Source organism: Equus przewalskii, chromosome 29 (genome assembly GCF_037783145.1).
Source record: "Equus przewalskii isolate Varuska chromosome 29, EquPr2, whole genome shotgun sequence".
NCBI lineage: Eukaryota > Metazoa > Chordata > Mammalia > Perissodactyla > Equidae > Equus > Equus przewalskii.
The window spans coordinates 1060086-1086968 of record NC_091859.1 but is presented as its reverse complement, the minus strand read 5'-3'; the positions used below and the strand labels follow the sequence as shown (position 1 = coordinate 1086968).

Sequence of the window (26883 nt, the reverse complement as noted above, 5' to 3'; positions counted from 1 at the left end):
CAAGGCTAACCCACCCATTCTGTAAGCTGTAGTTTACGAAGCTAGGGTTTCTCACTCTTTTTAGGTATGTCAGTGAGAGGGATTCTTTCCCCCTCTATATTCACCAACCAATAAAACTTTGGGACAAGTCATACTATACAGAAAGTTAGAAGGCTAGTTTGGAAAACACTGTTAGTTAATAGGAAGTGAAGGAAGGTTGTGAGAGCCTTAAGATTGGGTTTCTCCTCCTTTGGGAAATCCATTAGCCTTTATATAGAATTCTTAAAAGCTCTGTAACCCAAAAGAGAATAAATATTTGTCCCAGTTATTCAGAAGTCGAGTTTAAATTGAGCAATTTAACGAAATTAAACTTTTAGACTTAACTTCTTTACACCCTGACATGTGAAAGAGAACGTATCTTGAGTTTTGTCCTTTTTTGGGAGGAAGGGAGAGAGGAGGATATAAGAGCATCTATGTGTTTGTAACAGCATTGTTTCCATTAAGAGTACAAAAGTAAAAGAATTTAAACAATTTCACTCAGAAAACATATCAATTTAGTCTTTATATATCTATTTGGGTTAGAAGCTGTCAACTGCTAACGACTTCCTATTCAGCAAATACTCCATTTGGCTCATTTAACACTTGATTCAGTTAATAAAAAACATGTGGCCCAAATTTTCTTTGGGTGTATCCCGCACTCTGTGCCAAACAGTGATAGTGGTATGCATTGTAAATACTGAGCACTGAGAAGTACCATGGTGGCTTGCAAAGTGAGCCTGTGACCATGGAAGAGATTCTAGTCCCTTGTACAGCCAGGCCATATAACATCTAAAGCAATCTAAAAACAACCTTAGTCGTGTTTTTAAAGCCGTTTACTAACCTGTTGGGTCTTGTGCCTCCAATCAGACTAGTTTGGTATAGGGAACATCTATTATTGACTGTCACAGCAAAAGCCCATCTCTGAAGTTAATAAGCCTTACTTTAAAAAGCTAAACCAGGAACTACACTGCTCAATGATCACAGCTAAGCCTACTGGAATTTCTTTTCATTGTCTTCTTTTGCACACAGCGAGATACGTGAGGAGCACTACATTATATAGATATTTGAGTAGGAAAACCATATTTTATAGCTGACCTATCATTCTAACATTCCGACTTTAGGGATTGAACTACATTAAGCAATTATGGGATTTCTGATTCTTGATAGTTTTTAGAGACTTTTGATTATAATCAGTTTTTCTTTACAGTGAGTTCTTAAACAGTGTAATTTCCTAAGGTCTGAACAAGTGCTTTAGATATCCAAAGAGTTACACAAGTTATGTCCAGTATAACTGCCCTAGTCCACCCAACCTTTGCATCTAAGGGCAACACACTGTTTTTCCCCAGGTGAAAAAAAATAGCCTGAAAAATAGGAGTCTACTTACAAAACAATGAGAAAAATATTTGTAATTGGAACAATCCTCAAAAATCTACAACTTAAAATCACTGTAGTATAAGGACCTAGAGGGAGAACAGACTAAATACATTGCATCATTCAAATGGTAGCGTATTCACACTTTAGTACCAGTAGATACAGATGTTTAGAATCAGGTAATGACATTAGATACTGATGGAAACCTTGCAGATTGATTTCAAACTTCATCTTGTTTTGTGTTCACAAGTGACACTGAAAGTTTACCTTCAAAAATAAGATACGGAGGGGGAAATCTATGAAAAATAGGCTAAGATGAATGTCCTCACTTTCCACTCAAAATGGTGACCAGAACTAGGGCAAATCCACCTTAGAAAATCACGGAACTACTTTTTAAAAACTTAGGGACTTGTCTACCTGACCATAAGTGAAAGTGTTAATCCCTGAAACACGACATATAACGGCAGTTCTCTGACCTCAGGGAGGCTCAGGAACCAGCTGGAGGCCTGTGACAACGTGGATTCCTTGACCTCACTTCCAAAGATTCTGATTCTATATGTATGAAGTATAGCTTGGACATGTATTTTGATTGATTAAATAGAGACCAAGGATTGGGAATGAGCACTCTGAAGATATTTTAATTGAAGTTCAGCACATGAAGTCATTAGCATGAGTCCTAAATTATGTTATTATTCTCACATTAAATAATTTATAACAATGGTTCTCAACTTTTGGGGATAATCAGAGAAGGTTTTGAGAAACTATGTGACCTCTTCTCCAAAATATGCATATTTGCACACAAGACTTCAAATACAGTAAGAGGTTCACGCACCTACTGAAAACCCCAAGTAGAGAAATCTAAGCTGGAATGATATTACCTTGTTACATAGTTGCACACAAGTCAAATGATGTTCTAGGTTCTTCAATAAACATTTTGCATTACTTTATACAAACTATCTTTAATAATGGCATAATTATATGAATTTTCTGTAAGAATAGTCGGCATCTATAAAAGTCCTTGGAAATGTCAGGTTCAGCAAGAATCACTATCTTATCCCAAAAGGCTGTTTTCCTTACTCAACAAAGCTTTAGACATCACCAAGACTAGAGTTCATAATATATAAAGAGATGAAGAATCCTAGACACATGAAACAATCAAAGTAGAGATGTTCTTCCATGCAAAAATGTTTCCCACTCATATCAGAATTGAAAATACTTTTTACAATTAAATTAGAAATTACTTGAATTTTAACAACTTTAAATATCACTTAATATAGCACATAATATTTTACATGTTATCAGAGTGTGGACAGAGCATCTTGTGAAAACTGAAATAAACAAATCTTTAAAAGGTTAGACTAACGCATTTACCTATTTATCTATTTTAGCAATCTCAATAGCTCACGTTTACATAGTATTTGCTCACTGGATTTTGTGGACTCTGATTATCTAAGACTTTATCTACCACTGCATTATTATCACTCCCATATCAAAAATGTGCTAGATAGAAATTCAATGTTTTAACAAGTAGTTTTAATAAAACTTGATAAAAGTTCAACTTACTAAATGTATTACGATTTTTAAAACTCTGAAATAGATATCACATTACGTAGTATGAAAAAACTCCCCAAAAGTCCCTGTCCAGGAAGAACAAGAAGAACATCAAGATGTTCTAAGTAATTTCCTGAACAGCAGGAAATGAAAGGCTAGAGATGCTGAGTTTTTGATCAGTTTACTTTTTTCCCCCTGAATAGGCTTACTCTTATTAACTGATGAAAGATAACATACATATGATATTAAAAACTAAAATCTAATGGTTCTACTGTCATTATTGTCAGTTAACGTGCAAGTAGGAAAAAAGTTCATTTGGTTCCCTAGCTTTCTGGGGGAAAAAAGTCTATCTACTGGACTGATTTAGAACTGCGTAATTTTTACTTCACATTATTAGCACCAAGTGTGGGCAGCCGCTTTACTGAGTCAGATAATGACATCCTCTAAGGCAACACTGGCTCAACTTCATCCTGAGGAAAATTTTTTTTTAGGTTATAAAAAGGGTCATGTTTCTTCTCATTTTCACAACTCATTCAAATGATTGCTTCAATTACATAAAAACATGAGATGTACTGGGTCCATCTTGGATTTCTTTCTTATGAAGAACTAGCAGAATATTTTCTAAGTGTAATTTAACTGAAAACGCTACTTCAACTTCAAATTTATTTTAATGATATGTACAGGAGTTAACAAATTACAATTAACACAGAATCAGTTTTGTTAATTCCACGTAACTTTAAATCATGCAACACTGCATGGTAAAAACAACAGCTTTGTTCATATATAAAAAAGTATTATTTTGAGACTCGCGATAGTACACTGAAATTTTTGACATAAGCTTTTTGCAAGGAGTATTTTATGAAAATTTAAAGACCTGATGAATCAGTTAATGCATTATTAGGAAAGATAATAAACATCATTAGTAAAGTGAGGTTACAAGCAGTTAATTTTAAAATTACACCAGGTACAGGGTTGAATGTGGTCTCATGAAATAAACGTGTGGTTAAGAAAATAGTTTTGAAAAAGATCTCATATTGAAGCTATGTATTAACTTTGTGAAATCAGGTTATATAAATCAAGTCAAGTTTATTCAGTTAAAGAAAATATGCTTATCTTTTCTTATACTCATAAATAAGTACGTATATAGTCTTTATATACAAGTGAAGAAAAGTTCAATGTAAAAATATACTGCCAATCCACTTTCTATGGTTGAAATATCTACACATTAAATTGCATTGATGAAAATGTCCAATTTAAATCACATTCAACCAGCATAAATATTTAAGCTGAGTATTGCTGTAAACAATAGAGAAAAACAAACAAGAGAATCTTGTCACTGGACAACAATCTACTTCTCAGCTCAGAATGCTATAGAAAGCCTCAACCTTTAATTTGATCAAATCCAAAACCCACCAAACTTAGAGTAAACAAAGTGAATGTTTTTCAAAGTGCATAATTTCCATCTCATCCACTTGCAATATTTATCCAATTCCAGTTCATCAGCAAGAAAATAATCTGTACTTGGCTATAAAAATACTAAGGAATGTTACTGGGAAAAAAAGGCTATCTGGTAGAAGTAACTACAAAAATAATTAGTTTAAATCTTTGTAAAGCTTTAATGCAAAAACATCAGTACACTTTCTTTCCATAAACCTTAAAGCATGATCAATACCAAGATTTTAAATTTCCACCTTTCAAGTATTTGAAAAAAAGTTGCAACAAAGTGTCTCTTCAAAAATTAAGCAAATGATCATGCAGGTGTTAATCTGCTGACATTTGGGGACATTGGTGTTTGTGTTGGGTTGTCAGCTCTGGCTCCACTGGCAGCAAGTGCTGGCAAGGAGTTACTCTGAAATGCAGATGCAGGACAACTAGTCACGCCAGCATTTTCATCTTCACCAGTGTCTGAATCTGGTGTTGTAACTTCACTGTCCTGAAGCCCAAGGATCTCACAAACTGCTTGTGGCAATTCCTGAATATGAAAAATCAAACACAAAACCATCGTTCACTACAGAGGAAAAGTAATCACAGAATAACACTTCTACTCAAGACGACACCGATTCCAGAATCTGAAGATTTGTTCTAGCAGTCATCGTTATGTACCCTCTCAAATCTTCTTTCTCCACTCCACATGAAATCCTAACCACTTTTTTTCATAAGAGGTTCCCTGATCTTCTATTCCAAATTAGTTACTCTCTACCCCACCCCACCCTCTTACAAACATTGTTTCCTGATATTTAGCATTTATTTCACTCTCCTTATTTACACAGTCTTTCCCCCTCAAAACACAGAGGTTCCTTAAAGGTAAGAAGTTTCTCACTGGCATGTTTGGAACAAAAAGCTATCAAATGAACATCTGTAGAATTGAACCAAAGTTAAGTATTTGGAACCATGAAGAAATGACACAAAGACCAAATAAAAATTCTCATTAAAATACAAAAAACAAAATACATCAAAAGTATAATGATTTGGTTTGAATTCAGATAATACAACAAATTTGCCTTGTTTTTAGAAATAATTGAGAGCGTCACTGATACAAATATAATGATCTAGACTAAATACTATCCATTTAATTGTTTCTGATTAGCATGTCTTTATCTGGGGGTACTACATATCTAACACGAGGTCCTATTCTGTGCTCACTAATTCAATTGTGTAATATATCAACGGTTAAATTCTACAGCCTCTTTAGTTGTTGCAGAAATGTTTTCATTACTTTTGCCATTTTGTCTTATTATTATATGCTTCCTATCTAGCATACTTAATCAACTGTTTTCAATTAAGTGCTGTAAATCTGTAATGGTAAATCAAATGCCAGTCAATGCTTTGTGTCTGCCTTCAACTTGCTAAAACTGCCATTTATTTTATTTCTAAGAAGAAAACTTTTCTTTACCTCAACCCACCAAAAACAAACAAAAAATCTTCTCATTACTTCAAACACTGTATACCTTGCATTTTGCCATCTGTAGAGAAATTGCTTCTGCCTTGCATAGTATACCTTCCACATCAATTTTCATGGACAATTCATTGATATGCTAAAATGAATCAATAAAATAAAATGATAATCCGAACTGAAAGCACTACTATATCCTACTAATTTATTGTCAGTTATATTTCACTGCAGATAAAATCCTTAAAATAAAAATATTCACATAATACAAATAAACAGGAAATTCACTATATCTTTCATTAGATTACTTCAAGTTTTAAAGCTAAAAAATGGCTAATAAGCTTATGCAACATTAAATCCAGCAGCTGTCCCAGGTCTACTATCCCAAAGTTATAAGCAAAACACAATTATTCTTTTAGAAAACTAAACATAAAGGAAATCTGTTGAATTTCCTTTTCTTCCTAATTAACCAGGTAAAAATAACTGGCCAACGCATATTTGTTGAACTGTCATTCTCAGAGAGTCAGCTCTAGTACTAAGTGTTACTGATGACATTTAAGTCACTCAAAGAATTCAATAAAGCTCCAAGGAAACGTTTTGTCTATCAGTACCACCAAACAGAGGAAAGAGCCAAATATTAAAATCTAAATTAAAGGAATAATTACCTTAAGTATTTCATTAAAGCCATAATGCTTTTCCATTATTTGCTGCTTTTCTGATTCCAGAATAGCACAACAGAGAAGAAGATGGAAATTTTTACAAGGTAGCTCAGTCCACATGACCTACAAAAAACAGAACAACTATTTAGTAAACTCTATCAATTCTAAAATATCATCCTCACAGATACAATGCTGAACTCTGAATGACTTCTATGCAAAGCAGAAGTTGCCTAGATGGGGTAGTCCACTGTTTTCCTAGTTAGGAAATGAAGGGTGGGGCAGGGAAGTCTTACCTTTACCTACAAAGTAACTAACAACAAGTTTAACATTATGGGAATATGATGAATTCCAAATGTGGCTCCTTAGGTAACTACAATAAGCACACCACTGAGCCTAACCAACATGATACATGGTATTAATTAAAAGGTCACAACCATGAGCTTAAGTTTAAGGTGTAAGGGTTAGAGGCATTTTCACTATTTTTCTGAACCTTCAGTTTCTCACTTTAAATCATCTTCAGTATCTGGGGGAGGGAAAAAAGATAAATCCTGGGAATAAAAAAAAAAATTCAATTATACAGCACATGGAATCAAAAACACCCAGAGATAGCTCTACCTTCTAAACATCATATTAGGTAAGTCAGACTATCCCTGATTGTGAGAAAAACTGAATCGACTACCCAAAATTTATACCCAAACATATGAAACGTTTGATTAATAGCTGCATTTCTGACTAAATATAGGTAATGCTCTCAAATTTAAGGCCTTAGTTTCCCTCTGGTTAATGTACCTAACAATGTCTCTTCTGGAGACATAAAAAGACCCACATAAACAATACTATTAAAGTACATCTGAAATATTTGTACTTCTTTCACTAGCAGAAAATCAAGTTGAACAATTTTCAGACTAAATTCAGTTTCTGGAAGTTTAATCACAATGCAATTATCCTCAAAGGTTTCATTAAAATTTCCAATTTATTTGATAAACACAGACTGAGGAGTTATTCTAGCTATGTGGTAACAATATTCTCAATTCATCCTCTAAAAAAGAAGTTGAGATACTAATTTAACAAGATTGATGAACTTTAAAACATGATTCCAGGGCAAGAACATGTGCATTTTACTTCTAATTTCAAACAAAGGAAGTGATCCTCCAGAAAGCAGTGGTCCCTCAATCAGAGCATCACTTTCTCTAAGGTAGCAGAGTCACCAAAAGTATAGGAATCAATTTTCAGGTGCAAAAGCCTCAGATGGCACTGGGGTTCCACTGTGTAAGTATCTATTACTGAAATGGAGTCTCTCTCCCATTCTTTCCTTGGGAGAAACTCTGTAATCCTTTATAAAAGAAGACAGCAGCCATTATACCCATATGCTATTTTTAAAGCACATCGATCTGTTAATAATTAACAGATATTTGAGAAGAAAATAATAATTTTCTGTTTTTCATCAAGAGTTGCCCTGGGTGCACAAGGAAGTAAAAGGATATACACCAAAAGCATGATCATGAATATCCTCTAGAGCTGGGGAGAAGGAAATGGGACTTGGAGTTGTGATTAAAAAAGATGTCAGCTATAGCTTTCATTTTTTTCCTTGGGAAAAAAGAGAAAACATTAGAAGTAAATATGGCAAAATGTTCACACATGTTATATTCTTGTTATATTATTCTTAGTATTGTTATACTACTCTTAGTATTTTGCTCTAACTTAAATTTCTTTAAAAAAGCAAAAGACAAGCTGGCTCCCTCCCATACCTCAGACTACAAATAATGTGACATCTCAACTGACCGTCCTGTCAAAACTTCCTTGAACTCTATACAATCTACATCAGGATGCAGCTGAGCCTCACAGAAAGTCAAGTCTCCCAGGGAGAGAACACGGGCACAAATGGTCTAGACAACTGCTTCCAGGAAACCGACTGGCTCCAACTCTCAGAAGGATTATGATTTATACAAAAAAGCTCCAAAGACCAGAAGACCAGAAATTCAGTTCAAGATCACTAATTTTTAAGGAGAGACTACAAAACTATCAGAATTTTGGAGCATAATTGCTTTAGAAATTTCAGTTAGGCTATTATAATCCATTTATACTCTATAAAATAAATTTGTTTCTTTCCATAATAAATATTACATTTGTATAATAATTTAAGAACTTACCTCCCATAATCGAAGAATATCTAGAAAACTAAATTCCCTTTTAAATCTGATTAAAAGCCATCTGAAGCAAAAATAAAGGTATCCAGAGTCCTGAGATTCTATACAGAAGAAAAAATGTATATATGGCTTACTCTTATGCTAATTATCTCAGAATACAGTGAACCTATTTCAAACTCAAATTTTTTTTATGCATTGTAGACTACTACAAGTCTTATAAATTTAACTGCCTTCTACTAATTCAAGGAAACAATTCAAATTTGCAGGCTAACTTCTTTAAAAGTAAAACACCTAATAACAACAACAAATAATTTCTTTTATGAATAAACTGTTTCAAAGCAGAATTATACAAAGACAATTTGGTTCCACTCTTATTCCTCAAAGGAACCCAGGCAACGGCGGTAGAATACCTATGTCTTTAAAAGAGTTCTTTACGTTTTTCCTATGTATTACCCTACAATTTGCTGGGTATAGTTTTGATTCACTAAACTTACCTAAGTAACTGCAAAATCCACTGTCCAACAACCGAAGCAAGGTACTTAGCTGAATTAGCTGGGTCTTCATGCCTTGCATTTGCTCTTCAAAATTCTGATGCTTTAAAAGGAAACAAATGTTACCACATAAGTAATATAATAAATAATAAATATTTTACAGTATATATTCACTGATAACTAAACCATGATCTAAGGACAAAAGGTGGACTTATATGCACTGATTATATTAAAAAATCGCAACTATAAGAAGCTAAAGCAACATTAGAAAGGAAAAGAAAGTGAATCCTTGGTCTCAAACTAAGGATTATTTTTTTCCCTCTATTCATTTGACTTAGCTAAAGAAGAATGCAGCTCTAGATTGACTGATATACTTATTTTTCAAAGAGAATAACAGACCCAGTGAAAGGAACACACATTTGGGAAATAAACTTGTATCAAATCATTTCCATTGTTATTTATTCAAATTATTACATGAAATAGAATTAATTTTAGCTTTAATATATATCTTAATTTACAGCATTAACAATTATTTTTCAGATTTGATGACATTAGGGAATCTGTGAAGTCAAAACCATTCTCACGATAATACTAAAACACTATATGCATTTTGCACTTTAAATTTTCCGACAAGTGTAAAGGCCATACATATGATGTGTGATTTCACAATAAACTGAAAACAACAGCAGATGTGAAAATCCAGCTGTGTTCCATTAACCTAGACATTAAAGAAAATGGGAAATGTAAAACAATCCCTCTTCTCAATAAATTTGTTTAAGAGAAGTTACTTTTCATTAAAAAATGTTACTGATGTTAAGATGTAATACGTTTACTCTTATTAGTAAATATTTATGAATTTCTCAGTATTAATTTTTCATATGATAAACATCAATAAATATAACCCACATAAACAGAAGCTCTTGGGGTCCTCAATAATATTTAAGAATGTGAAGGGGTCCTGAGATCATAAAGTTTGAGAATTGCTGTGGTTTACTTGACTTAACCTTCAATGTTGAGGAGATTCCCTACCAACACTTCAGACGAGGGCAGGGTGAGCTGGGAGGGGCAGGGAACCAAAATAAATGCAAGGCTTCTTAGACAATTCTGATCCCTTTAACTCAAGTGCTCCAATCCCTCTATGGTGGCCTATTACCCTAACCCTTGTGAAAAGTCTAAGAACAAGATCCTCTCCTTCACACTTCTTTTCCAGTTTTAGAGGCAATAAAATCCTTTATTAGAAGTATCTTATCAGATTAGAAGTCATTCATTCTTGGTAAAAAGAAAAAAAAATTACAGGCTACTAATTCTCAATAAACTAGTTTCTCTTTAATGATTTAAAAAACTAGTTTAGTAGACTAACACAAGCCTTTGGGATATAGTTTCTTCACATTTACCACATGGACCTGTAGGGGAAAAGCAGAATTAATTCTTTTATTAACAGCATAATTTTTGTTGCGACACAGCCAAAGGTTAGAATTGGCTTGGGTGTACCAACACAGCACAGCCACTGTTACCCACTCTGCTCTAAAAAGAAGCACACCCAAATGACAGAAGCCAACTTCAGAGAAGTAGCTACTCCTGGAGAAGAGGAAATGAGATCAACAATGGCTATATAAAGGTTTCAACTGTATCTGTGAATAAACATGTGTGCATACATATACATATATATGCATATGTACATATGCACATCTGTAAACAAAACGGATGGTGGGTATAAGAAAGTTCATCAGATAACTTTGCAAATATTTCCCTAATAGACCAAGTCTATACCTAGACCTACATTAGATGCGAGTAAATATCAACAAAAGTAAATCTATAGACATTAGGTTCAGCCATCACAAAAGAAATAAAAACTTACATAAAATAAAGCTGTAAAACAAAAAGGAATCCAACAACAGCAGTAGAGACTTAAGGACACCAAAACAAAAGCAATGCAGTGGAAAATAACTGTGCAGATTATTTTTATCACAACATATTCCCCTTTTGTTCACATGTTATGGAAAAAAATGTTAGTAAACAATATATTAAGAGATCTTTTTAGAAAAATCCCCAGACCATCCTCAATGGAAAAGGTAAACACAGAGAATATTTACTGTGAAAAAGACAGAAAAAAGAACTTGAGCTTTCATACACAAAAATGACAAATAGACTGCAAAGTGCGCATTAAAGATGTTCAGAAAGTAGTCTTCACATCTGAGATGCAAATACATGCACATGTATGCATGTATCTATGTATTTGGCATCATAAGCCAATATACTGGAATGTGCCAATATTGCCTCAGTGTTATGAAAACAATTATTTTAAAAAACTAAATGCAGTATGTTCATGTTAGTACTTCTGGAATATCTACATAAGGAGAGGTCTAAACCAAGCACTGGGAAAATATGCGTGTATTCTACAAAAATCTCTTGAACAAAAACCTCACGTCAGGCATTAGGAAAATTTTGGAAGCATACCAGAGAACTAGTTAAACAAAGACATGACCCCTTTATCAAGGATGTACTAGCTCTAGTGAAAAGAGGATAAACAACAAAAACACAAGGAAGGAAGACAACAGTTTTTATACAGTTAGTAAGAGTTGTACAGACCTTTATAACAAATGTCTCAGGTTTCTAGACCACTTGGGAGTAATTGGAACTAAGAAGGCAGGTAAAATCAATCAATCAAACAGGTAAGGAAGACAAACTATGATATTACCAGATTACCGCAATTAATAACCTTTCCAAATAATCCAAAAACATTAATTCATGGTAAAAGACTACATAATTTGAATATTTATTAACTTAATAGTAAAAGAACATTTTGAAATTATCAAATCTTATCAAATATACATTTGGAAAAGACTAGAAGTGAAGATGACTTGGAAGCAGGGATAAGAGACTTCAGGAACTAGATAAAAGTTGGAAAAATTGGACAATTGGACGGGGAAAGAACAAGAGGCAAACAAGAGGGGAAGAATAAAAGTAATCAAAAAGGAGAAGAGTATCACTTCCAAATTTCACATCTGTATCCCAGAAACTCTGAGTTAAACTCAGGGGAAACATTTTACATGATTACATACTCAAAATTCTTATCCCCTTGGAAGCAAGCCATTTCAATATCCAACGTCAAGGCCCAGCATCAAGTTTATTAGCTTTATTTTGACACAGTACAATGACCTATGTAGTCAGGTCTTTGGATTTCCTGTGCCTTTACCTACTCTTAGCCCCTCTGCTTTTTTTTTTCTTCCTAACAGATTACTTGAAAAGACTGTTCCACTATATTTCCCTGATAATACCCTCTGTACTATTATTCTAGAACTCTGTCTTCAAGATCTATCAACGATAATAGATAAAATGTTCTTTGTAATAATATGTACATGTAAACATAGTTCAACTCTAATAATCACATGATTCTGAGAAAATAAGAGCGAAGTTCTAAGAGAGTGTCAGCATTACAAATAGTTGAAACACATCTGGAGAAAAGTTAGTTACTATAATAACAAAACCCAAAATGTTCACAAAAGGTAAGGATATTACTCGGCATGACTAAGCTTTATCTCTGAAACAGATGAGATGAACGTTCAACTACTTCACAAGAACTGAATTCATCTATTTCATCAATATTCTATAATGACTCATGGCTCTTGGCTCTTCTACAGAACATAAGAATTTGCTGATATTAAATCCTGATTATTCCTCTTCCACAGGCACTTGCCATCTACTTTCTGTACTAAAAACAATGCAGTACTTTCAAACCTCTTGAAAAGACTATTTAGAAAAGAAACAAATGAACAACATGGAGCAATTTTTTTTAAGTTACATCTTAATTGGCTAAATATGAACATCAATCTTATATAATAAGATTATACAACTAAAATTTTCTAAATTAGTTTGATTAAAGGAAGGAATCTCTCTTTTTACCATTTGGTCCATGTAGGAGGCAAAGCACCAAAAGGCATCCACTTCGTTTTCCATCACATATAAAAGAGGGGAAAGTAAGTCACTCATTCCTTGCACATACCCTAAAAAGAACAGAAAAAATAATCATGTCTCTAAAAACCTAAGCTTTACGTATCCTGCTGTGCATATCACCACCATTCCACTTAAAATTACATCTTTTCTTTGGTTTCAGAAACTGGTCGATGCTGATATTCACCAAGAAAAGAAAATAAACAAGGAGGAGGAAGTCTAGCAATCAAGTGAGAAAGATGGGTTTAGATTGAGGTGTAAGCAGAAATACAGCTGTTAATATGTGTTTTCATGTAGGTATCACTATCAAGAGTGGGTAATATCTTTAAAAATAAGGTGCAAAAGCATTATGAAAAAGGAGAGAGGTGAACAGAAAACCCAGAGGAACATCAAACTTAAGAGTACATACTCAAAGGAGATCTAAGAGGGAACAGTCAGAGAAGTAAGGGGAAAAAACTCAAGGGAGAAGGGTGTGGTAGAAGTCAAGGGAAGAAAGCTGCAAGGCCAGAGTAGTCAACAGCACCAAACTGCATGAATAAGCCAAATAAAGTAAGAACGCAAAAGGGTCCTACTGCTCTAGCAACCAGATCGCTGGTAATTTAAACAAAAGGAGTCACAACAAAATGATGCACTTCTTTCAAATAGTCGTATCTATGTGCTTCTCTCTTTTCTTTCTTGTTACTCCATATCCAACCAATGCTAACAAATGGGTTTAATCCAATCAGGATTTTGTACCTAAAACTCTCACTTTGACCACCTTTCTCTTGATGCTGTTAAAATTTCTCAGTCATGACACTAATTACAGCCCTTGATCAAGAGAAAAACTGGAAAGTTAAAGAATCAGGCCCCTCACTTAAAAACAAACAAAAAGTCTTGGTTTAGCTTTTCACCTGAACATGTTAAGTCTCGTTTTTTACTTCCATCTCATAAAACCCTCAATTTTCTTAACTGCTTTACAACTAGATTTGAGACTTAAGACACATATTCTTGAATCAAGAAAGGGACAAGAGCTCATACCAAGCCTTTGCACATACATATTATTACTTAACTTTGGTAACTTTTGTACATTTGTTAAAGGTACGTAGAGAATTTTTTCCAGTGAAAGCTTGGGAAGTCTATGGAAAACAGTCTTTCATTTGCAGTTCCAAAGCTTACATTCTTAGTCGCCAAAATCTACATGCACTGAAGCCATTTAAAGAGTATATATCTTAAAGGGGGAGGAGATATTTCTGCTAGAAATCTACATCATTCTTATTTTGGAAGAAAAGTTTAAAAATGAGCCCAGGAAACAAATAAGCCAAAGTCTCCTGAGAAAACTCAGTTTGAATGTATAACAGAGTGAGGCACTCAGATCACCTCAAGATCTCCTTACAAATAAATTTAGGTCTCTCTGCTCTGAGCCTCTCACAATCATCTCCTGCTATGCTGAATCCCTATCAACCTCACTATGTCTACACCATATCCTGCGGAAAGTGGGACTCTACTCACATTAACACAAAAGAACACCAGGGTTCCCAGGGCCAGGCAGCCAATTATCACAGTATCAGACAATGGAGTTACCAAGACATTTGGAGAAACATGCCAGAAATAATGCATGTGACAGGATATCTAAGTGTAAGCATTTCTAGAAATTTATTGGAGGTACTTTTTAAAATAATGCACACTTGTGATGATTAATTTCATACGTCAACTTGAGTGGGCTAAGGGGTGCCCAGATGTCTGGTTTAACATTATTTCTGGGAGTGTCTGTGAAGGTGTTTCTAGAAGAGATCAGCATTTAAATTGGTGAACTGATTAAAGCAGACAGCATTCCCCAAAGTGGATGGGCATTACCCAATACACTGAGGGCCTGAATAGAATAAAAAGATGGAGGAAGGTTGAATTTGCTCTCTGCCTGGCTGCTTGAGCTGGGACATTGATCTTTTCCTGTCCTCAGTGCTCCGGGTTCTCATGCCTTCAGACTCAGAATGGCATCCACACCATCAGCTCTCCTGCTCTCAGGCCTTCCAACTACACTACCAGCTTTCCTGGGTCTCCACTCTGCATGCAGACAGCAGACTGTGGGACCTCTTGTCTCCAGTCACGTGAGCCAATACCATATCTTTTTCTTTTTCACCCTCTCTCTCTCTCTCCCCTTGTGTGTGTGTGTGTGTGTGTGAAACAAATAAATATATAATCTTAATGGTTCTGTTTCCCTGGAAAATCTTGATTAATACAACACTGTTAAGAAAAGAATAAGTAGGTTGGAAGGAAGACTAAATTGTTATCAGAATTTTCCCACACGGCACTGATGCAGTAAATACAATGACAAATATATAGACTAAACCAATTAAAGCATGAAGGAAATTCAACAAAGTGCAAAAGAGTACTACTTTCCTGGGGTTGACTGCGCATGGTCTATAACAAATATTTCAAAAGATTTACAAAGCACATTTCCTCTGGGGAAAAAAGCGCTTTATTATAAAGTTATAATAAATAAAAGTTTCTAAGAAGCTAATTTAATCCCTTAAGTCTTCAGCTTTCATATGGGATCACTACCATATTTCTGTGGTAAGTCTCAGCTGAAGCAAGTAGTGAAATGAATACCTGTATTCTGGTTGCTTTTAATTTATTTTATTTTATTCATGACGTTCTTTGGGATATGTCGTGAGTTGTGGGGGTGGAAATAACGTACGAATTCCCTTTAATTAAGGAAAGAGCAAAGCTGTCTGAATTAGCACTCAGTACACTCAGATTCTGCACTAGTGCTGATAACGCACATCTTTATTGGCACTACTACAATTTCTGAGGCAGTTCCCCAAAACTATTTTCATAGCAAATTTGTTTCAGTGGGGAGGCATGAGAACTGAACTCCTTATCATCCTACTGTACACTTTCTTACACTGACAAAAAAACTCATCTACATATAGGTCAATTTTCCAGGTTCACTGAAGCTTATCCCTTAGATTAGCAAATAAAAAAAAATCTTAGGAATTGGAAATTCTTTTTTTCTTTTGGTGAAGAAGAGTGACCTTGAGCTAACATCTGTGCCAATCTTCCTCCACTTCGTATGCGGGATGCTGCCACAGCATGGCTTGATGAGCAGTGTGTGGGTTCCACACCCAGAATCTGAACCCCTGGCTGCTAAAGCAGAGCATGAGAACTTAACCACAACACCACTGGGCTGGCCCCGGAAATCCTTTTTTTTTAAATTAGACACTGTCCTGCCTTCTTACATACAGTATTTTGAGTATAATTTAACCTTCTATTGGTTACTCAGGATCATAATTATAAACATATACTCTAAAAAAGAACTTTCCATAGAAAGATCCTAGGTGTAGCGTCTTCGCACTAACTAAAAATGACTCTTCCTGAAGTTCTTCTGTTTCTGATCATTTCTGTCTCCTTCCTCACTATTAGTGAGACTCTGTTCAGTGCAAATGCACCTATACCTCACCTATGGGCTAAGAAGCCAAACAACTCAAAATGACAGAAGCACCTATAAGAGTAAATTTATAGCCCAGGTTACTTTGCTTTGAGTAAAAGGCAAGAAATTTGGTCCACTACTTTATGAAAACTTCCGTGGCATCTCATAAGGCCAGAGTTCTTAATGGGAATCTTGGCTATGTTTAAGATAACATACATTATTTGATTAGAAAAAATATAGGGTTAATAGAGACAAATGAAGATCCCAATTTATCCAGTTAACTGGTCTGAGACTATGGCCAAAAAAACTAAGCATTCAAAAACTCCTTGTGAGAACATGCATGAATGCCTACCTCAAACTTACCGTCTGAGAGTTTGGGCAATGCCTCATTCCCCAGGATAATGGTCCTATTCTCTATATTGGTAACAGAAGCTAACATGGCAACGGGTCAGGGTGCTGAATATGTAGAGGTAAGAAGGCCAGCCTGAAATAAAGACCTGGGTCTCTACTCCTAGTCCAACATTCTTTACTTGTGTAACCCTGAGTCACTCTCTGAACCAACATAACCTCACTCATAAAGTGGGGATTATTTCTCCGTTTCCTCAAAAGGCTGCTATTAGAATCAAAACCAAAATCAAAACTGAGTACGATAGCACTCTGTAACCTGAAAAGCACTCTACCAATATGTTTTCAATGATCCAATCTGAGGCTCACTATAGGTGTGATAGAACTGGCTACATTTTACATTTTATACAGAAATCTGTGATTTTTTTTTTTTTTTAGAAGATGGGCATCTGAGCTAACAACTGCTGCCAATCTTCTTTTTTTTTTTCTGCTTTTTCTCCCCAAATCCCCCCAGTACATAGCTGTATATTTTAGTTGTGGGTCCTTCTAGCTGTGGCATGTGGGATGCTGCCTCAACATGGCCTGATGAGCGATGCCATGTCCGTGCCCAGGATCCAAACCAGCGAAACCCTGGGCTGCTGAAGCGGAGCACACGAACTTAACCACTCGGCCACGGGGCCGGCCCCTCTGATTTTTTAACTTAATGTCACCAAAGAGGCTGATGCCTCAAGATGCACAACAGAGTTTACACCTTCCCCTAACTTACGAATAAGAAGCCAAGAAGAATTCACATAGATACAAACAGAAGAAAACATACTCATAATTCAAGGTTCATTTGGGTTTAATATGCCAAATATCCAATTATGTTCTCCAAAAGATACTTCAAGCTCTATTAAAGCAATCTGGGAAACATGTATTTCCACTGTCTTCTACTGAGGAATCACTCACATTGTAGGTAACTCAGAAGTTTTTCATTATTTATACTTACTTAAAGGTTGATACTTAGGCAACTTCTGGTTCTTTAGTGTGGAAATTAGTAAAAGAAATGTTAATTAAATTGGAGTGAGGAAGGCCTCCAGGGGGAGCTCTCATGGCCCATCAGACACGATCAATTACACCAAAAAGGAAGAGACAGATGCCTGCATCTTGGACAGGAAGTACAACTACTTTATTACTAAAGGAGGATTTCTCTCCCTATCTGGAAAGACCCCAGCCAGTGAGAAACTACAGCTCAGCCAATGAGAACCTGCTGCTACCCTGAACTATTACTTTCCCCCAATGGACTTTCATTCAGATCAGCCCCCCCTCCTCCCCCCTTCTCTTTATAAAGGCAGCTCCCCTTCTTTGTCTGTTGGATTTGCCAGTGGTTTACCATAGCACGCACATCCCAAATTGCTGTTGTTCTGGTTATTCCTGAACAAACTCAGTCTGAGGCTTTTCGAGTCAACAAAAGAAACAGCTCAAGTTCTCCTGCCCCTTAAAATATCGGTTTCTTAGGTTTTCTACCCCTTAGTATCCCTTTCCCATGCAATCCTCCATCCCACCTCCAGCCCCAGTCTTTCCAACCCATTCTTGGTAGGAAACAGACTTGCCAAGAAAAGACAGTAAAGTCTCACATGCCCTAGAGAATTATCTGCACTGCTTGTGTGAGATATCAAATAAGTATTTTTCTTCACAAGGGAGAAAGCATATCAAACAGAGGTTCCCAAACTTTCTCACGTTACAGCATCCTTAATGACTCAATTTTCTCCAAGGCATCCCTGGGCTCAGAGAAATAACTAACATTTCCACTTATGAAGTAGTTAGATCCAAACAATTTAATAAGTGTTTATGACCTATGAACTCAGCACCTGTTGGGCACAATACTACTTCTGAAACTTTGGAATCCAACTGGATGTCACCATCCTCGTTTCCCATTTCTCATCTATTTTCACAGAGTACTTCCTTATCATATCTAGGTAAAAAACTCTGCTTTGCAAAGATATAACTTCAACAGAAGGAAGGAGCAATCTAGTGTTAAAATCCTGAACTACTTCGGCTAACAGAACAGTGTCTTACAGAAGTCACTGGATTTCCCTCAAACATTTAAAACACCCCACGTTGCCCCCATGAGTTTGCTGTGGCAACACAGCGCTCCCTAGTGCAGCACTTGGGAGCCACAGCCTTCTAAGTTTCCAGTCCCCTGTGGAACCACCCCATCAAAACTAGGCCACAGAGATAGTACATACATCTGACAGGTTAATAAATTTAAATTCTAAACTAAATATACATAAACCTTCTTTAAATTAAGATATGAGAGGAGAACTTACCTAAATCAAAATCATACATACAGTAGGTCATCAAAATGTCATGAAGCAGAATCAACCCTGGATTATCTTGGCCTTCATAAAACTTGTTGGTTCGATCTGTTCTGTTAACATCTTTTTCTGAGGAGGAAAACCATCACATATTTGAAAATCTTTCAAAAAACAGATTTTTATAATGTTCGTATCTTACAAGTACAGAATTATTTTTCCTGCTATTAATTTTACTCTCCTGTCAAGCTTTTAATTAAAAAATTCATCAAATTCCATTTCAGATATGCAATAAATAACATTTTGGAATATTTTTCAAAAATCAGTCCACCTCCTCATGGGAATATTTTTAAATATTTTCCCATTTCTATCTAAACATAGAAATCTTTTCTCTGAATAGTAGGAAACACTTTCAATTAATTAAAATCAACACTAAGTAATAATTCACATTAGTTAGCAAGAAAAATGCCAGTCATGAATCTATGTGATAGGCAGTATTATCTGAAACCAATAATGAAAAAAACTACTATGTAATCAAGCATAATCAAAGAGATTTGTTTCATTCATATTTGCTTCATTCATTATGAGAAGTATTATCAACTTCTTTGTCATGTTCCATAATCATCTTCAGGACAAATTATTTCCTTATTCTCATGGTAACATAGTATAAGTAACTTATTTTAATTCTGAAAAAATGAAAATCCACATTTTGCTGGAAATGATTTCATGACAATGAAAACATCACCATGAGTGTATCCCAAGCTGTACTTACAATCCAGTTCACAAACACTGATACCTATTAAATGCATCTTGTTGTGAAAGATTTTACAACTAAAAAGGCACGCCCCAAACTTGAATCTCTCAGTAAATTATGAATAATTTTAAAAGCTCAAAATGATTCACTCTATAATCAATTCTGTTTAAAAGTTATAACTGATTTCTCTCCCAATGACCCCATTAAACTGAATAATTTGAAAACATTCTCAATACTTATGAAGAGCTGGGGAGATATTTTACAGCAGAGTACAATCTAACAATAGAAGATGATATGAGTTTAGATTCTGTAAGGGCATTTTTAAAAAGTATGAGAACAATATTCTAGGTTTTTGTTAAAATACACTACATTTGATTTTAATAAAAAGCAAGCATATATCTATAGAAGTGTGGATCAATTTTTCAAACAAATAAGGAAAAGCAATATCAAATGCTATAAATGTAAACTTTCATTTAAAAATGTCAAAATGTTTTTCCTATCATAATAAAGAGGTACATAAGTTATTTTTTATTAACTCAAGCACAATTTACAGTCATAATGCCAATATAGAAAATCTGCCTCAACAGGCATTTTAAACATGGTAAGAATTATTTATACCCTCACGAACTAGCACCTGTATTTCTTTCCTCTTGTATAGATATCTAGTGATGACATGCCAGGCAGAATATGAAAAGAGATCAAAATGTAAAAAATGATATTTTATAAGGGAAGTATTTCGAGAAACTATTTCTAGAAAGAAAATGAGTACGTAGTCTCCCCTTATTCATGGTTTAACTTTCCTTGGTTTCAGTTACTTGTTGTCAACCTCAGTCTGAATATATTAAAAGGAAAATTCCAGAAATAAACAATTCGTAAGTTTTAATCTCACACAGTCGCACTCCATCCTGCCAGAACATGAATCCTCCCTTTGTCCAGCGGATCCACACTGTATAAACTACTCGCCCATTAGCAGCCATCTGGGTGATCAGATCGACTGTCGAGGTACTGCAGTGCCTGTGTTCAAGTCACCCTTATTTTACTTAATAATGGCCCCAAAATGCAAGAGTAGTAACGCTGGCAATTCAGATATGCCAAAGAGAAGCCACAATGTGCTTCCTTTAAGTGAAAAGATGAAAGTTTCTCGACTTAATAGGAAAAAAATCACATGCTGAGCTTGCTAAGATCTATGGTAAGAACAAATCTTCTATCCATGAAATTGTGAAGGCAAAAGAAATTCATGCTAGCTTTGCTATTGCAGCTCAAATATGTATATACATATAGGAAAAAATATTACATATATAGGGTTCGGTACTATCTGTAGGTTCAGGCACCCCTTGGGGGTCTTGGAACTTATCTCTTGCAGACAAGGGGGATGCTACTGTACTTAAGTTAAAAAAAAAAGAACATTCATTAAATCCAACTCTCTATCTAACTTGAGTAGCTAAAAAAAGACTGGCAAGAGATGTTAGCACAGGTGCCAATCTTAAAAAAAAAAAAATTATACCAAGGCTAAGTCACAAGATACTTAAGAACATTAAAACTGGGCCTTATTAACCAAGCCCTTATTAACCATGTGACCTTGGACAAGTCATTTATGCTCTCAATGCTTCAATTTTCCTATCTGTAAAATGGGGAATATAAACTGAAACTTGTCAGGTAGACATGGACAGGAGGAATTGTGCATTCCTTCGCCAATCTGGCCTTTATCAGAAGAGCCAGAAAACCCAGTAGTCACTATTTGGAAGTTTAAGTCTAATTCCTTTAATGCAAAATTCTATCAAGCATCTCTTTTTTAGAGAATAATTATTCCCAGGTGAATAGTTACTCAATTCTCAAATACTGACAAAAATTTACTATCTATATGGAACTATTTAATTAAAAAAAATGAAAGTATGCATCATTTAGAGAAGGTCTGGAGGGATATTAACCCTAGTTATCTCTGCATGACAGAAAAAAAACTAATCTTTATTTTCTTTTTGCTCATCGATGGTTCCTAATTTTTCTATGATAAACACAAACTTTTTTTGGAATAAGGAAGACAAATTTTTTTTTAACAAATTTAATTAAAGAATAAATAAAGTTAAACACTCTTTTTTAAAATTCACATTTTGGAACTGAAAATAAAATATATCAGTACTCACAAATATATTGACTGAATTCATATTCCTGTTGGAAGAGGACCAACTAAGACATTAAACAATTGAACGTACTCTCCAATTCTGATTTCTCTTTTGAGCCCTAATTCTGTAGCATATATCTCCACTTCTTAAATCTTATCAAGACTTCAACGTAAACCCCTCTTATGCATTTCCAAAATTAAGAAAAAATTACCGATAAGACTTCTATAATCTCTTAACCTTGAATTTCTCTTCTCTTGTTCCTCGCTGACAGATTTCCACTGTAGTTTCATTCTGAAGTATTCATCACTATAGAAAGCAATTTTACATAAAAAAAAGCTATTTGTACTTTATTTTTTTAAAAATTTAATTTTTCTGTAACAATGTATCAAAGCAATTATGATGCTAGTGAGATGCAAGTTTATAAATGACAGTGAAATGTTTAAAGTTATGATAATGAGTGAAAACAAAGGAAAAATAAAGTAACCTTATAAATGTCATAAACTGTGCTTAAACTACTAGAATAATTTAGGTATGATTTTAAGAAAATATTTACCTCAATCCTTAATATCATACCTAAAATTATTCCAGGCATTCAATATTTTAACCACTAACGTTCTGAATAATTACAAATAAAAACCTACAAGGATTTTTTTAAATGTGACATAACAGTTCCATTTTCCAATGAGTTTATTGCAGAAACTTGTCAACGTGAAAATGTCTTAGAAGGAAGAGCAAAATGTGCTGAAAAGAGAAAAGACTGTCCAAGAGTTTGAATATCCACATAATGATTAGAGTGAGCTTTAAATCAAAGGCTAGACTGACGAACTGGGAATAAGACGTGTACCTGGAAAGTTGGTCTGTGTTTCTTCTCAAGTCTGAGAAATTATTTAAAAATAGAAACACTCTTCCAAAAAAGAATGAAAGACTAATTTATGTTCCAAAAGCACAAGGAAAATAATTTAAAGGTGATTAACCTAAATAGTAAATGCACTTCTTATGAGCCATTTTTAAAATTTCATAACAAATTGTAAAAATGAATCAAGATGAATGAGATATATTTAAAAATCCATATCTAATTAGTTATTTTTCAGGTATGTAAAACGTTTGTACAAGGGGACTGGAATTTTTTTTAACATATCCACCAACATAATTGTAACGAAGTCCTCCTAATAAGTGTTTCTGGTCTGAAGTAACTACAGTGCTCATAATTTTTAAATTGAAAAGATGAAAATAAAGTTATTTTTCCATACCCTAGTCTATTCCAAACTGTCATCTAGGAACTCTATACTAATTTGTATGGGTCAGTTATGTGAATTTCTTTGATGAACACATAAAAAACCACTACTTACGTTTTTTGTTTTTGTAATTGAGTTCTTTCCTCCTTGGTACTGTCCCAAGGAAAATAACCCAGAAGAAACTTCCATGCTTGCTTTCTCAACGCATGACTAAGTCCCTGAAGAAAACATGCAGGTTAAACACATTGTAAAAAAGAAGGCAATACTTTACGTTCACAAAACTTGCATATAAATTAACAGGAAGACTAATATTAAAGAGTTTTATACATGAAAATAGCTCAATTCCGTGAATACTACCTTGTTTTTGACTTGTAGATTCTGCAGACGTAAGCCGCTGTAGAAAGCTTAAACAATGCAGAGTATACAGTAGACTGTACAGCAGACAGAGGGACCCTTCCTGGCTAAGACAATGACCACTGGGGTGCAAACATGCTTCCCTCACACACCCACAGAACTTCAAGAAGGAAGAGCATCTTTCCCCAGGCTTAATGGCAGCCCTCCATTCAACCCTCAGGGACAGTACAAGCACCTGACTCTGTCCTACAGGGATTTTAAGGCATCATTCATCAAAAAGGAGTTCATTCCCCTACCCCGACAAAAAAAAAGACAAGGGAAAGAAATGTGAATACCAGCAGTTTAAAATACAGTCCATATTAACGTATTTACCCCTCTAAATATCATCTGCTTCACATTGTCTACATTTAAGATTCTTCCTTCAGAATCAATGTTCTTAGTCCATTCTTCCAGGGACACTGGCTCTCTCCTCTGAACAACTGGTCGTTCTCCCAAATCAATCTAAAATAAGAAGATAAGCGATAAGGAGTATACCTTGAATCAGTGAAATGAAATCAAGGTATATAGAAACTAAAACTAAAATACTATTCCTCATACATGAGTTCTAACATTTCTAATATATTCTTTTATTTTCCAACATTTACTTTATGAACTATAATAGTTAGCATCCCATACATTTTCCCTCCTATTAAACACACAAATAACTGGGTGATAAATTCAGAGGTAGGAAAATATTTGCTATTTTGGGTTTCAATTACATAAGTATAGAACATTCAACATGTAAATTCTGTAAGAGACCTTTCAAACTAAATACTATGCTATATTATTAAAAAAGAGAGTATTATTCCATTAACCATATTCTAAAATTAGCTTTTCTTCCAAACTAAAATTTGTAGCTCTCAGAATTGATTCATGGTCCATTAGCTCCACTTGGCATTTTCTACAGTTTTTTATTCAATTAACAGATGTTGGTAATTTAAAAATGCTATTTGCAAGATAAGCCCTTTAATTAAGTACTACAATTTAGATATTTATAATATTCTATGTGCAGCCCAGAACTGCAGTAAATTTAAAATCTTGTTGAGCATATATAAAGATTTGCCACAATTCAGAGCCAAAAGCATGTTACATAGAGAAAAGATTCACACGAGAGTAAGGCCCTAGGGCAGAGTCCCGGTGCCCACTGAGCAAGCATGTACACCAAGGCAGAGCTGCGGCGAGACGCAGGGCTTGCTATCCACTCAACGCTACGCACTCAGTGAAACAGTCTGTTCGTTATTACCAAAAGGTAATCAAAGAAAAGAGATCCAACACTAATAACACAAAGTATAAGTAATAATCGATGAAGAACAAACCAAGAATTTGGTGGCAGGACAAGCCTTAGTTGTTAGATATATTATTTAGCCAACAAAAAAATAAAGAAAAAAAAATGGAAAGGATTATGAGTAACAGGTAGCTATAATCAAAATTGAGTTTCTATAGCATTTGGTACATGTTTAAAATATGCTTCTCCTGTTAAAATAGAAAAGCTATATCAACATAAATCTCCACTCACTCTTGTGATGACTTCAAATCCTGGTTCTTCTTGTTGATTTATCTTTAACCCTGGAATAGCATCACTAAGAAAATCTGCCATTTCTGAAGGTGGTCGTTGATGTGTAGAGGGATCGCTGCCTCTCAAACTATCAAAAATGTAGTTTGTGACTTTGGAAAATCCTACCATAGTTGCTGTGTAAGGATCCTTTTTAATTTTCTATGTAGTAGGAAGAAAAAAATTAGCATTATTAATTCAAATAAAGAATAAAAATAACTATATTGGGCAAAGTTTTTTAAAGTGGGGGAAATCAGAACTAAGAGCGTTCTAAGATTATCGTAAAATTTTATTTTTTTCTGGGGAAAAAATTTTAATTTTCTAAGCCAATCTTTTCGTTTGGCTAAAACAGTATATTAACTGGCAAGTTACTACTACTGATTTAATTGCAAATAAACAAATGATTTGCAGGCGTCATTCAATCTGCATACATCAGAAATATATGCAGTGCTTACTTGCCACGGGTGAATGGCCCACAACAGCTTTCTTCTGTCTAGCAGTCCTACCTTCACAAAAAAAAAATATTTCTTGAAGTGTGCAGTACCACACTAGTCTAACACAAAATATTTAACAGCTAAGTTTAAAAGCTCACAATATTTAAATACCAGCTGACATTTTAATCTAATTATATGACTAGTAAATCATGCCGAAAAGAGTAATTTGTTCTGTACAGTGCCATCCTGGGAAACAGCAAAAGGTTTTTCTACTGCTAGGGTTACTTCTAAATCTCAAACTGTGTGCTTATTCAAATTTAGCAAATAGTTACTTCTCAAAGGTCTATCTTTAAAACAATTATTTTCACAATAAGAAAAACTGTTCCTTCACTTTTTAATTTAATCAGTGTTTAGCTCTCTTGTCCTCCTTCCTAAAAAGTTTCCTCCTTATTTTGTTAATCTTCAGAACGAAGAAGAAAGCACCTGGGACAGAGTAAGGACTCAAACATTAGTTGAATGAAAGAATAGATAACCATTTCATTAGTTTACATAGAAATCTGAGTGTAAAATAAATTAAATTTATTCCTACCTTTGTTAAGTGCACATTTTTAGCCAAATGCAAGAAGAATACACTCAAATACTTTAAGGGGAATTAGGTTATCACAACCTCAAATGAATCAACTTCAATGGAAAATAAAAATTCAATCCAGATTTTTGACTAAGTTTATCATTAATGAATCCAAAGTGGCTTGCCCACTGACCTTTCACCTAATCAATGAAAGCTATGATGATAAAAATTTACTGATGTCCAATTTCAGTATTATGATAAAGGGAAAAACTGCCGTAAGAGTAAGAACGAGGGCAGCTTCTGAGTCTTACCAATACTAACGAAACACACTATTTCTATAAAATTACAGAGAATCATCCCATAAAGTTTACACACACAGAGACACTTGCCTCATTCTGTATAATCTCTGAGAAAGTTAGAGGTAGGACGTATATACAATAATGGAGTCAGATTAACAGATTAATACAAGATAGATTTTATGAAACATACTTGTATTAAACCATATGCTGGCTCATCAAGAAGATTTTCAAAAGACTGTGAAAGACTCTTACTCTGACAATTCACAAGAAGTGTTCTTTTATCCTGTGGAGATCTGTAATTTTAAAAAAAGAGACCTGTAGAAAATACTAGCACACTGCACCAATCACTTCCTGAATAATTACTAACGCATGGTTACTTTTCCTTAATAACAACAAAAACCTTGA

The 26883-nt window shown here is 34.5% G+C and overlaps 1 protein-coding gene across 2 annotated transcripts in view; it reads right to left on the bottom strand.

Moving 5' to 3' along the window:
• Positions 1 to 3589: 3589 nt before the first annotated feature.
• TBC1D15 (TBC1 domain family member 15) overlaps positions 3590 to 26883 on the bottom strand; it is a 56876-nt gene continuing 33582 nt past the window's right edge. Inside the window, exons 6-18 of one of the 2 annotated variants that reach the window (XM_070600412.1) lie at positions 26669 to 26771; positions 25633 to 25683; positions 25142 to 25339; positions 23959 to 24087; positions 23347 to 23450; positions 22209 to 22303; positions 19139 to 19255; positions 13031 to 13131; positions 9131 to 9230; positions 8640 to 8737; positions 6496 to 6612; positions 5889 to 5975; positions 3590 to 4912 (exon numbers count right to left, since the gene is read on the bottom strand). In XM_070600412.1, coding sequence (XP_070456513.1) covers positions 4691 to 4912; positions 5889 to 5975; positions 6496 to 6612; positions 8640 to 8737; positions 9131 to 9230; positions 13031 to 13131; positions 19139 to 19255; positions 22209 to 22303; positions 23347 to 23450; positions 23959 to 24087; positions 25142 to 25339; positions 25633 to 25683; positions 26669 to 26771 — 1522 coding nt within the window. In that variant the 3' untranslated portion in view covers positions 3590 to 4690. The remainder of the gene's footprint in view (positions 4913 to 5888; positions 5976 to 6495; positions 6613 to 8639; positions 8738 to 9130; positions 9231 to 13030; positions 13132 to 19138; positions 19256 to 22208; positions 22304 to 23346; positions 23451 to 23958; positions 24088 to 25141; positions 25340 to 25632; positions 25684 to 26668; positions 26772 to 26883) is intronic. The other variant, XM_070600413.1, reaches the window with a different exon arrangement.